The sequence below is a fragment of the Genypterus blacodes genome, unplaced genomic scaffold, assembly GCF_046128005.1.
Source record: "Genypterus blacodes isolate CSIRO-AG114 ecotype Tasmania unplaced genomic scaffold, CSIRO-AGI_Gbla_v1 ptg000021l_1, whole genome shotgun sequence".
Lineage (NCBI taxonomy): Eukaryota > Metazoa > Chordata > Actinopteri > Ophidiiformes > Ophidiidae > Genypterus > Genypterus blacodes.
In genome coordinates, this window is record NW_027466834.1 from 7,304,825 (window position 1) to 7,317,383 (window position 12,559).

The 12,559-nt window shown below is 41.1% G+C and overlaps 2 protein-coding genes and 1 non-coding gene across 3 annotated transcripts; 2 read left to right on the forward strand and 1 right to left on the reverse strand.

The window, feature by feature from the left end:
* Positions 1–1,059: 1,059 nt before the first annotated feature.
* pllp (plasmolipin) lies at positions 1,060–9,009 on the forward strand. The gene is made up of 4 exons (XM_076142582.1): positions 1,060–1,608; positions 5,838–6,011; positions 6,813–6,929; positions 7,806–9,009. Exons 1-4 carry the CDS (start codon positions 1,444–1,446, stop codon positions 7,911–7,913), a joined length of 564 nt encoding a protein of 187 aa, XP_075998697.1. The 5' UTR covers positions 1,060–1,443; the 3' UTR covers positions 7,914–9,009.
* Positions 3,938–4,031, forward strand: trnai-uau (transfer RNA isoleucine (anticodon UAU)). The gene is made up of 2 exons: positions 3,938–3,975; positions 3,996–4,031. It is a non-coding gene; the product is annotated as a tRNA-Ile (tRNA).
* A 4-nt stretch (positions 9,010–9,013) lies between the features above and the next one.
* arl2bp (ADP-ribosylation factor-like 2 binding protein) lies at positions 9,014–12,420 on the reverse strand. Its single transcript, XM_076142583.1, has 7 exons — positions 12,338–12,420; positions 11,598–11,667; positions 11,380–11,441; positions 11,010–11,116; positions 10,777–10,862; positions 10,593–10,689; positions 9,014–10,347 (listed from the first exon to the last, which is right to left on the reverse strand). Exons 1-7 carry the CDS (start codon positions 12,354–12,356, stop codon positions 10,249–10,251), a joined length of 540 nt encoding a protein of 179 aa, XP_075998698.1. The 5' UTR covers positions 12,357–12,420; the 3' UTR covers positions 9,014–10,248.
* Positions 12,421–12,559: the final 139 nt, after the last annotated feature.

The following is a 12,559-nucleotide window of genomic DNA, read 5'->3' on the forward strand; positions in this document are numbered from 1 at the left end:
TAGAACTTGCCTTACAGAAGTACAAAATATGAAAGACTAGTAACGCTTACACCACTGCCTCTCTTCCTATCCAGCGTCTTCACCTTCAGCCTTGTTTACACATTACAGGCCTGAATGTTTTTGAATTGTTTGAGTCACAGGGGAGAGCCAAAGGATTGCAGTAGCGCTGGGTAATGTCACACTCCGGTATGCTCAGTACCCCTGTGGTCTCATTACAATAAAGAGGAAGGATGAATGAAAACCAGTGTATTCAGCACACATTTGGCTCATTTCAGCAGCTGTCACACTATCCTGGAGTGAACCAGGATAGTGTTACACGTTACCTAGAACCAAGAAACAGAAGTATCTCTCCAAACATTAAAAACACAAACTTGAATGCACCACAGCTCCTCCTGGCTTCTTCACACACTACACTTCATCGCTCAGCCAAATAGCAAACACAGAAAGCATTATTCAAGGAAGAGCGGAATATGTATTAAAGAAACAAATCATTCACACCCCACTCCACAAATTTAATTAGAACATAAGCATTTTCCTTCAGCAGGAAGTGGATTAAACACAATGAAACCAGTAAAAGCTCTCCTGCTCCTGATATGACATTACATGCTAATCCACCTACACGTTGCTGATCACATGAAGATATCGCCAATACTGAAGGCTGTGAAAACTATTTAAAAGCTCCTGTTACACTGCTGACTGGGGTTTGACAAATAGTGCTTGGGAGTTGGAGCTATACAGATCAGCAAAGCAGCAGCCAGCGCAAACAGCAGGGACAAACAAGTCTATTCCTAATGTTTGTGGTCATTTCAAACTGACCTCTACGTCACTCTATCCCAGACGTACCCCCAAGGAGAATCTTTTCAGTGTATCCTATTTTAAACAAAACACACACCCACACCTAGAAGGCTTGTAACTTTTCTCTTTGGCTTGTTGTTTCTTGCTTCCACTCCTCCATCACCCCATCCCTCCCTCCACCCTGTATTCAAACATGTTAATGAGTCACTTAGGTAAGCCTGGCCTCTGACAGCTAATATGGGAGGTGCGGGGAGAAATAGAGATAGAGAGCAGAGCAGATAGAGAGAGAGAGAGAGAGAGAGAGAGAGAGAGCAGGGGGCAGAGAGAGACTAACATGCATCCACCATTGTGCACCTGTTAGCACAGGTAAAGGGAGTAATGGTGGATATTTTTTCTGGATATTTGAACTCTATCTTTGGACTGTCAGGACTAATTACCTTTTTTGGTAGATACTAACCATTAAACCTTACTGAAATTCTTAAAAGGGAGTCATTTCTAAGGATTTACTAAAGACGGGAGCATTCTCAGAAGGAGGCCGAGACTTTGACAGACTTTTATTCTCAGAGCACGTCACGTCCACAGGGGCTTTGACGCCGGTGTTGCTGGTTCAGTGAAACCCGGCTCCTGCCTCAGATAAGCATCGTGATCATGGCAGACTTCCCATCTAAGGTTACCACGGAGACCAGCTCCCCTCAGGCCCAGGGCTCTCAGCAGGGGGGCAACAGCCTCCGAGGACTGGCTTCTGACGTCACCAACAAGATGGACATGTCCTTTATCCGTAGCGTCCCAGCTGTCCTCATGATTGCTGAAATAGTGAGTGATGGTAGATAAAGACCACCAATGGGTTCAGAGCAGAACGGTTCTGTTGGACTTGACTTAGTTGGCCAACATTCTAATCTGTTCTGCTCTGCTCTGTCCTGTTGTGTTGTGTTGTGTTCTATAACACACTGCTCTATACTGTCCGCTTTCATCACATTCTCTTGTATGCTGTTCTATTTCCGTTTTCACTCTATTAGATGTTCATTTGCATCACAAGTTGACATGGTTTAGTCCTATTAGATAGTATTATGGGTCCAAACAGTAGTCCATCTTTGAATCAGATGTCCATAATCTACACAACTTGTATCAGTACTCTTTCTACGGCAACATATTTACTATATATATCTATATATGCCCTGTTATTGTCATTATAGATGTTGAGTTGAAGGTTGCTTATCTCTCCAAATTGCCATCAATATTGTCACAGTGCTAAATAGGGCTGCAGGCTTATCTTATCTAATGTCACAGGAATTTGAATGCAGATCAGCAAGTTTCTGTTCCTGCAGCATAAATGTCACCGACTGTCTGTCAACAAAAAAAAATGGATGGGAAAGGCCTCTCCTGTTTGCTTAGCACTGTGTGTTTTTGTTTTGGCAGATTAGTTCAGGAGCTTGCATAGCTGAAAGTTTAGTATTCGGAAATGATTGAATTTGACTCTTAACCTGAGCTAGATCTCGTTCTCCTTTCCGACCTTCTGAGAGAACATGTGACTAACACAGGATAACTGAGAGCTGCTGTAGATCTTTGGCCCCTGGGAGTCCTTGTCTCCCTGTCACATCCCCACACCCTATAACATCTCCATAGCCAGCAACAACTTGCTTCATGGGGAGAGCCTGACCAAGCTGATGTTCCTCCTGTTTATGACCTGACTGTTAATCATTTCTCTCCTGTTTGAGTTAAAGGCTATATTGTGCTCTTAAATGTGTAATTGTACTGCAGGTTACAGCTGGGGGAGTAAATGTATAATGTAGATGCTTAGGGGAAATGCTACTAATTGAACTTTCTTTAGAGCATTTGAGCTTTTCATTCACTGCAGGACGGCTGCACCTGATCCTGCTGCAGGTTTTCATATTTCCTGTCTATTAGTGAAACCAATGAGCTCCGCCTGCTTAGAAAACACACAATAAGTGAGCTGTTGCACTTTGATCGTGTGTTTAAAGGGACTTAGGCTAATAATAAACCAAGTGAGAGCCTGTGTAGTTCAGGTGCAGCGATGCGTCAGGAGCCACAGCCAGTCACTTATTTATCTCCCTCCCTGGCCTTATACATCATGTGGTATTTTTGTTAACACAGTATGTCACCCCTCCTCTTCTTCGTAGTCTTTGGTATTTAGGTATAGGTATGAGTTTATATGCTCTATTTCCATTTAGATCAAACACAGTAAAACAACTTATTAACTTACAACATACAATAGCACCAGGAATGACATCAGGATCTTTCTACTTGTTCTTCTCAGCACGATTTCCCTCTTTTGATGAAGACATGAAGAGGGCCTGATAATAAAGAGTGTTTCTGGACTTTGTGTAAGTGAGTTAGACTGATCATCTGAACATATATACAATATATCTCACAATGTCTGTTGAGATGTTACACTCTTTATACTGTATTAACTGGATTCAAACTACCATTTGTATTTTGTGTGTTTGGTTTAAAGCAGTGATGAGCTTCACTGCATCAGTCAGGACGTGAGTTGAGTCGGACATGGCTCAGTTACATTACATTACATTACGGTCATTTAGCAGACGCTTTTATCCAAAGCGACTTACAATAAGTGTGTTCAACAAAGGTAGATGTTTGTGTGTCAGTTGTGATATGAGTAAATATCAGGAGGGACGGTTGCCAGGAGGTGGGAGTCTGTTGTTCTCCAGACCTCCTGGGAAATCTTGTAGACATTTTACAGTTGAATGATTCCCTTTTGTTTAGTGTGACCGTGAGCAAGGCACTGAAGTACAATGTGTTTCAGTGGATGTTCTAAGCTGGGAGGAGATGAGTGGGATGACTGGGTGCACCTCCATCCACTGCACACGCTTTATTACATCACTCAGGAATATCTTATTGAAAGTTAATCTCAATCAATCTCTGTAATTGTTTTATTTAGTTACATTTCAGTAGGTAGAAAGTGTGGAAGCAACAAAACCTGATGACTAAGACGGTAACAATGCCAGTATCTAAAGAGTTGTTTAATCATTTACCTTACTAGCATGCCTCTGTCTTTGTATCTCTTTATTGTTTACCTCTTTACCTATTTAGTATTTAGTCAATAACCTATTTTAACCAGTGAGAGGAGGGAAAGTACACACTGTCTCCAGGAACTACAAACTGAGCTCCAGTGGCGCAATCGGTCAGCGCGCGGTACTTATAAGACAGTAACCTGCAGAGTGATGCCGAGGTTGTGAGTTCGAGCCTCACCTGGAGCATAGACTAGAGTTTTGGGGTGGCAGTGGCTCAGTAGCCAAAGTGTGTGTGTGTGCCGAGGTGCCCTTGAGCAATGTACCCAACCTGCTCCACAGGCGCTGGCTGCTGGCGGTCCCCCATCCGTTGTGTGTGTAGGAGAGGGGCACAATTCCGCATGTGTGTGTGGATTGCATTGTGTGTGGATGTAATGCATCATGGGTCTGAAATAGGGGTGTTCTTCTTTTACAAATTGATTTCAAATATCATATCGGTAGCCTGTGTGTGTGTGTGTTTCCTTTTCCATACATTTCTGACTGAGGTGAGAAAATTCCTAGATAGATTACTGGTAAGCAAATCAGCGTGAATAGAAGCTTAAGCTGATGCAAAAAAGCTTATGCAACAAAAAATAGACTCAGTTTTGTAGAGTGTCTTCCTCTGTGTGTTTTGCGTGTGTGTGTGTCCATGTTTCCCTGTTCAAACACCAGCAATAAAATGCAAAAAGATGAAGAAGAGGAGCAGGGCTAGAAACTAACAATGCACTTCTATCACAGTCTTAAAATTTAAAAACATTAACACCAAAAATATTGAAAGAGGAACCAGTGTCCTGTTTCAAATATACAGGTCCTGATGAAATATTCAATAATATTCACCACACATTGCATTATGAAATACATCTGGATACTGTTTCATAGTAGACACAAGAGCTTAGTACAACATGTGAGATGCTTGAACTTGCCTCAAACTGAAAAGATAAAAGTAAAATAGTCTTCATTACACATCTTTGATATCTGCTTTGCTCTATTTCTGTTTCCTGGTCCATCAAAGACCTTCAATAACTTTCTCCCTTTACAAAAATCTGCCATTGGAGACTTGGGTTTCATTTCCTTTGACCATCTCTGACCCCAGTAACACTGTTAAGCACCCTTACCTACCAGAGGTGCAGTGATGTGTATAACATGTAACGGTCTCATAAATACAGTAACTTTTTTCTACCTTGGTCTGTGTTTGACTGGTCAAGAATGGAAGCCTTTGTTAGGATGAGTGTCTTGCAAAGGTCAACCTGTGAGAGTGCCTCTCTACTGTGTGTGTGTGTGTGTGTGTGTGTGTATCGAGTGTGTGAAAACTGAAAGATAATCTCTGCATACATAATAGACTACCCTTTTATATCCAATTGGAAAGGAGGAAGAGAGAGGAGGACAGAGGAGGAGAGAGGGGGAGAGAGGGGGAGAGAGAGAGAGAGAGAGAGAGAGAGAGAGAGAGAGAGCGAGCGAGAGAGAGAGAGAGAGAGAGAGAGAGTCAGAGAGATATGAACTAAGTTGTATCTGAATGAGACCATATTTTTTAAGTCAATAAAGAGTACATGAAAAAAAAGTACTATTATGTACTTGAATGTTTAACCAAATTACAAAAATATAACATACAAAGTGCTGCTTCCATCACCTCTTTGGTGGGAATGCTTGTCTCTCAGAAGAATCATTTGTAAAGTCTACTTCCCACTAGTCTAGTCCCACTCACATGTAAGACTATGACTATGTCTTCCTTCTGCTTCACATACTGTACATACTTCTTTACTCATATTGTGCAGATGTGAAATATGTGTGAAAGTTTCTATCCAACTGTTGTCTGACTATAACCTTTTCTGGTATTCACTGTCACTGAATGATACCATGGCAATGACAATTATTGGCACATTGACAGTTCAACTTCTGAGGGCTCCTTTACTGTATCTTCCACAATTGTTTTGACTATTATATGTTCCGACTCTTGCCACCTTTAATTATTCATCCCTGTCTTTCTCTGTATTTCTTCCTCTCCTGATTGTTGTGTAGGTGCTGGGGCTCCTTCATTGGGCGTTGATAGCCAGTGCCCGCTATACATTAGTACCAGCAAATGGCTGGGTGATGTTTGTAGCTGTTACCCTTTGGATCCTCACTACCATCCTCTTCTGCATGATCCTGTTTGGTGCCATTGGAAAGCTGCCCTCAGTTCCCTGGACCTTGACGGTAGGTTCCCCGGAGCCTGCTGCACTGTACTGAAATCTCTGGGTCTCTCTTGACCATTCAACCACTCTGGGCCACAAAAGTGCTAATTGCCTCACTTGTCGCTCAAAAGTGGACAATGGAATTTTGATTGGTGATTCACAGATAAGGATTCGTTGCAAAGTAGCTTGTTGAACTGTGTTAGATTGTTCAGATGATTCCCGTGAACTGTAATGTGTGTTCACTACATTGCCAAAAGTATGTGGACACAAAAACATTACACCCGTTTGTCACACAGATGGCCATATCATTGTTTCTGTTTGCTTTCCACTGATGTCTCAACATGGCTGCAGAGATTTACCAGAGGAGCATTAATGCAGTCAGGCACTCATGTTGGGCAGCTTGCCAATTCATCCCACAGGTGTTGGACAGGTGTTTGGAATTAAGGTCTGGGTTCTGCAGACTACAACATAACACACTTTCCCAAGCATTCCTGCCCCAAACTGTTCCAACTCCAACTCTCCTAACTGTGTGCTGTAGCATACAAATGTCAAAAATGTCTAGATTGGTAACTTTGATCTTTAAAGCATGTATACCTCTGCCAATGGTGAGTGGTTCTACAGTTAGCACTTTGTCTCTCACACTTGATCTCCCCCCTCTGACGAACCAGCACATTTTCGATTCCAATATGTTTTTTTTTGCATAGATAGTGAGTGCAAACAGTAAGGCATAAACAAAAATGCAAAGTAATGCAAATAGGGCAAAGAATGACACAACATACAAGTGTGTTTTGATGTGACGCTTGTGTTCTGTCCTTTCTGATAGGTGATGGTGTATCATGGCGTTGCGACTATCCTCTACCTGACTGCTTTCCTGGCCAATGCAATATCTGTCGCCCCCTATTACGGATACTTCTCCTACGGACTTATGGGAGGAGCTGCTGTAAGATGCCTGACACCAGCCTCTCTCTCACACACACACACACATACACACACAAACATGCATACATGAACAAAAAGGAACACACTATCTCCACTTTACATATGCTTAAGTACAGACTGTTTGTCGAGTTAGATAAGGCTTAAAGCAAATACCTATGAAAGGAACTATGTATTCATCCACCTGTATACCTTTCTACCCTGTGCCACTGCATTCATCCATCCTGTCACCCACTGTTTATATATTGAGTACACTGTGTACATTAGTGTGTTCTCCCTCCATTCTCCATGTTCTCCCTTGATTCTTTCCTCTCCTGACTCATGACTGGTTAGGTGTGTTTCAGATGGCTTGTTTACTTATCAGACTGTGGTAGGTACGTATGAGTGCAGAGGAAAAGGAAAGGAGAGGGGAATAAAGTGAGAGAGGGAGAGAGAGAGGGGAGATTATGATGGTGTGATGTTTTTATAGGGCCTAGCACATGATTCACACACACTCAGTGTCACACACACACACACACACACACACGGCCCTGAGCCCTGCCCTGTCACAAGCTTATATTCCATTTTACTGCCTTTGAGTCATGTAGCTTTATCAGGAATGTCAGCCCATTAGTCAGCTATTAAAGTTAGAAAAAAAATCAGATTTGTGCCAATGGAAATTCTTGGTTCTGATTGGACTTTAAAACCATTAAAACCTCATGCAGCAACTACACCTACTCATACACCATGAAGTGAATTTGAGGAGGTGGAGCTAAAGAATGCCATTTTTTCTTTCTGAGTTATCTTTGATTCATGTTGGCTGAAGGGCAGTTAAGACGTTTCTATTTGATTTACATTCTGTCTCCCTCTCTGCTGCTCTCTCTCCTGTTTGTGTGTCTAGTTCTTCGCAGCTGCGGTGACCATAGCATACGGTGCCAGTGCTTACTTCTCCTATATGGATTGGAGGGGAGATGGAGGGAATGCTGCCACCAGCACTGTGCCCACTTAGGACTGAAACCTGCTCAAACCTCCTCACGATTGGAGGAGGATTCAAATATCTGGAACAACAACAACAAAGTGACAGTATAATGGGGTAACTGAGTGAGGACACAGAAGATATTCAACACATCGCATACGTCTGTACTGACACTAGTAACCTTCATGAACTCACCTGACCTATATAAGTATACAACCTAACTCTAAGATTAACTGTAACATGGAACCAAATCACTGAATAGATGTTTCAAAGCTTAAAAGAAACATTTTTTTACCGTATGAATGCTTAATGTTACCATTTTGGGAACAACTTGCGCTGCTGGGAAGTTTTAAAGATATTGACAGTGATTGGCAGGTAATTGTTTATCCTTGTAAAACTCAAGATTAAGACATGTAATTATAGTTAACCTACAATCTGAATGAACAGGCTTTATATTGCCTGTTTAAGTCATTTTCTGTGAAGAAAACCAATACCAATAGGTTTAAAGGTGCAAAACAACAAGCTTTTCCACAATGTGTATCAGGGGGCCACAGATGTTTTGATATCAGTTTGACTGTGTGGTTTCTATGAAGGGAGAGGAAAAACTTACTAGAATTTATTTTACCCCAAATAATCTATACTTTTATACTAAATATTACAATTATTATGGCCAAAATGTCCTAAAATGTGTGTGTACGCTCAGGTGCTCCATCACCCAACAGGAAATATAAATGAAGACGTTTCACTAACTCCTTTGAACCACCGCATGTGTAGTGTTTGTCGTTTACAGTGTAGCTTTGGTTCCTAGTGGAGACGAGTCTGAAGCAAAGAGAGTTATGTGGCGACGCAGATAAACAGCTGTCATGTCTGAGTGCTCATGTGAAGATGTTCAGGTGCTGTACTCTTAAACTTAACATGGCAGTGCTGAAAAATGTGTTTTAAATCTGTTTTTATAAAGCAGGAGTGACATTTCAAGCCAAAACACTGATGACGAATTAACCTTCTTCATGTTTTGTAGACATTGTGAAGTTATGAGACATCTTGCAGAAGACCCAATGCAAATGTTTGCCTTTATAGCATTAACCAGTTTTTCTCTTTTGTACTAACAATGTGCACTTGTTGAAATAAAGCAGTTTACAATTTAAAAAGCCATCTTTATTTGAAAATGTTTATTTACAATCAAATGTGACACAAATGTTCAGATTACAAACAGTAAGATAAATATACATTGTATTGAAAACTATAACTCCTTCTGCATGTCAACACACACACACGCACACACACATATCACAATAAAATCACTTTCACAGGCACAAAACACAGTCCACTCACTTTATGAATACAGCAAAATACTTGCAGAGACTTTGTATAATTTCATTAAATGCACAAATATACAGCGCAGCGAGAACAGATCAGTATGTTCAGCAGCATGGCCAATAAACAACAAAGACAATTTCAAAAGATTCTCCCTGCTTTCTGATGGCTTTCTGATTTGATTAAGTCTTAAGTTGGTTGAATAGAAACCTGTTAATCATGTACCAGCACCAGTGTGCAGGGTTCAAACTCAAAACATGAATGAAATTGATCTCTGCAAAGTATTAGGCCTCTCTCACCTCCAAATTCTACATCAACAAATTACAATTTCAAGTAATCATTACCACGTGTTGTGTCCAGCATAATGGCTGGAATGGATAGAAACCCTAAAGAGGGCATTGAACACACAAACCATCCTACTTACCACATAAAACTGAGAAAAACTAAATACTGCAGCCATTTGTGCACGGATTGTGCATCATTCTAAATGTGATGCCTGCAACTCTTTCCATAAAAGTTGGGACAGAGGCAATACAAGATGAGGATTGTTGAGGAATGTTCTCAAAACATTCCACAGGTTAATAAATGACCGGTGATGCAATTGTAATATTACAAATGAACATCTACAGAAGGGTCGGCTGTTTATGAGCAAGGATGGTTTGAGGTTCACCAATTTGAGTAAAACTGTGTGTGCAAATATGCCAACAGTTTAAGAACAACGTTTCTCAACAAAGAATTGCAAGGAATAATAATTAAGTAATGTGCTGCAGCCAGAGTGTGTGTATATTTATAATAAACAATAAAGTTGATCAGTTAAAACAGTGGTTCCCAAACTTTTTCTTTCGCGCCTCTCTTATATAGATCAGAATTTTTTTCACGCCCCCCATAGTCTCTCTGCTGATTTTGATTAGTGTTTTGTCTTAACTTTTTGGGAATTTCAGTTTGTAGATTTCTGAAGTAAGTGGGATGGAACCTTCTGTATGGCCGTTCACAGTTCAGGGAACCTTCTACCGTGGAGGACAAGGCTGGTGGAGCATGTGACCGTGTGTGAGCGTCACTGTGATTCAGCAGAGCCCCTGTCTTTGTAGCCTGAAGAGCTCAGAGAGGTGATCACCAGTCCTTGGCTCAGGTCCAATCCTCTGCCCTCTTTCTCCTAAAGACACAGATCCACACAGTCACTATGAAACCAAAGCACTTCTTAGAAAAAGAGCTTTAGTCAAATGTATAGATCACCATAGTGGACTTATTAAGTTCTTCCTCGTCTGAACTACGATAAAACTGTTGCTCTAGCCAAACTGGACCCACAGACAGCAGTGAAGCTTGGTGAGGCTTTTGTAGCCATAAATGGAACTTAAGTATCTTTTGCATGAAAAACAAAAAAGCTGGTTGATGACTCACTGCTCTGTAATTTAGAATCGTCTCCTTAAAAGCCAAGAAGTCGGTGAATGTCAGCAGCATGTTGAGGATGTCCTCAGGCACTTCATCTTTGTGCTGCCTGCAGAGGGGAAGCTCAAGTGTTTAATATCCTACAAGAATATTCTGAAAAGGAACAAAACTGCTTCACGGGAGATGAGCGACTTACTCAAGCAGCTTTGTGAAAGTGTCCATTTTGAAACCGGGGATCCTCTCCACCAGCTGCCATTCCAGATGTTTTTCCAACACCTCAATCTACAAGAGGAAGCAGAATTAATGTGCATTTGTTTGTTCATCCCCTGCTTCTTAAAGCAAAAATACAGATTTTTTTCAGGCCTGCAGGTTATAGTTGAGTTGATATAATAATATATGTTTATTACAGTGAGATGGTCGGGTACTCACATATTCATTGAAGATGAGTGTGTAGCTCAACTTGTTCACCTCTGAGTCGTCAAATTCCAGGTAGTGTTTCTCCATGAAGCTCTGCTGAAGCTGCTGGAATTCGTCCTCTTGGAGAGAAGAGTTGCAATCTTAGAACATTGGGATTCCTCACCAGTTTACTGTTAAAACGTTTTAGCCTCTTCTATCAAGTAATACATGGCTACTTGTCATGTCGTACCAGCTTTAGGGGTGACATACCAATTTGTTTTGGGTAGAAATGCTCAGAATGGTTCAAAATAAGGTTCCCAAACCAGAACATAACAAGTTCCATGTTGGTGGAAACAAGGCAAAAGGTATGTCAACCAACAAAGATCCAAAACAATCATCCTACCTACGATAATGTCCTCTATGTAACCAATCACAGCATCAAAAGCTGAGTCAGCAGCTGATGAACTGAAGGGAGAAAAAAAACAGAGACACAGATTCAACCCAGTTCAAATCACATAATTCTCAAACAAAAAGACTCTGTAGCCATGCTGTCAATCCGTCAAGTCAAGTGAATGCACCACAGGATGTTTTGGGATTCATAAAGTATAATTCTTCACTTACTGAGATACAGCAATGTTTTCCTCCTCAATTTCAATCAATTCTACTATGTTTTCTCCACAGCCCAACACATCTGCAGAGAGAGAGAAGGATCATCTGAGTACTAGAAGAATTTGTGAAAAAAAACATACAAGACAATTTGACAGTTAAAACAGACACGTGATGCTCTCACTTTTGGGGAGTTTCTGAAGTTTTGCCTTTGACTATTGTTTTTAATCTAAAACAGTGCTGTAAACTGTTGAAATACTCCTGAAAATCCGGAAAAAGAATTCTAAGAACTTCCCTTCACACAATGGGGTCCACATTTATTTTCTGAGGATCATTAAAATGCCAAGTTAGTGTGTATTTATCTGTTCTCCTTCATTTCATCGTACAGCATTCTGTGACGTTTCTTAAGGTTGAAAACTGACTGAACACTGCCCTCTAGAGGCGGCACGACACTAAGCTCAAATTCAACCAGAAGCTGCCGAAATAGAAGTAGGTTTGATCTCGTGTCAGAATCCACACTTGTGACAGGTTTATCCACTCACTTTTACAATTATGACAGATAACTATAAGTGCGGATCTTCTGTGACTGTAACTTCAGAGGCTAACAAACGTTTAGGAAGCTAACGAGCTAGTGTAGCGGCTAAGCACATTCATTAACAAACCATGTTCGCTAGTCATATGTGTTCTTCATTTTATCAACGTGGTAAAAACTAAATTTAGCTATACTTATGTTAATAGAACAAATTTTCACTCACGTCGCTCCTGGATGTCCATGTTCCCCGAAATCAGTTGTTAAGGTGGATGGCGAACGTAATGTTGTTGCCAAGGAAACGAGTCCTCAATCGCGTTCCATCCGACAGGAAAACAGTCCGTACTCAATGGTTCCTACCGGAAACAAGAGTGTGGTGAGGGAAGACGTCACGATCCTGGTCGGTCAGTCAATCGGTTATTTCATTCTTGTGTCCTTATTAGGTGCG

What these genes read in the sequence shown, in the direction of transcription:
- pllp (XM_076142582.1), top strand. Translation starts at nt 1,444, where the DNA reads ATGGCAGACTTCCCATCTAAGGTTACCACGGAGACCAGCTCCCCTCAG. An exon ending in CAGTTCCCTGGACCTTGACG is followed by an intron (nt 6,012 to 6,812) that starts GTAGGTTCCCCG and finishes CCTTTCTGATAG; the next exon opens with GTGATGGTGTATCATGGCGT. An exon ending in GACTTATGGGAGGAGCTGCT is followed by an intron (nt 6,930 to 7,805) that starts GTAAGATGCCTG and finishes TTGTGTGTCTAG; the next exon opens with TTCTTCGCAGCTGCGGTGAC.
- arl2bp (XM_076142583.1), bottom strand. An exon ending in CATAGAGGACATTATCGTAG is followed by an intron (nt 11,117 to 11,379) that starts GTAGGATGATTG and finishes CTTCTCTCCAAG; the next exon opens with AGGACGAATTCCAGCAGCTT. An exon ending in CGATTCTAAATTACAGAGCA is followed by an intron (nt 10,348 to 10,592) that starts GTGAGTCATCAA and finishes CTGTGTCTTTAG; the next exon opens with GAGAAAGAGGGCAGAGGATT.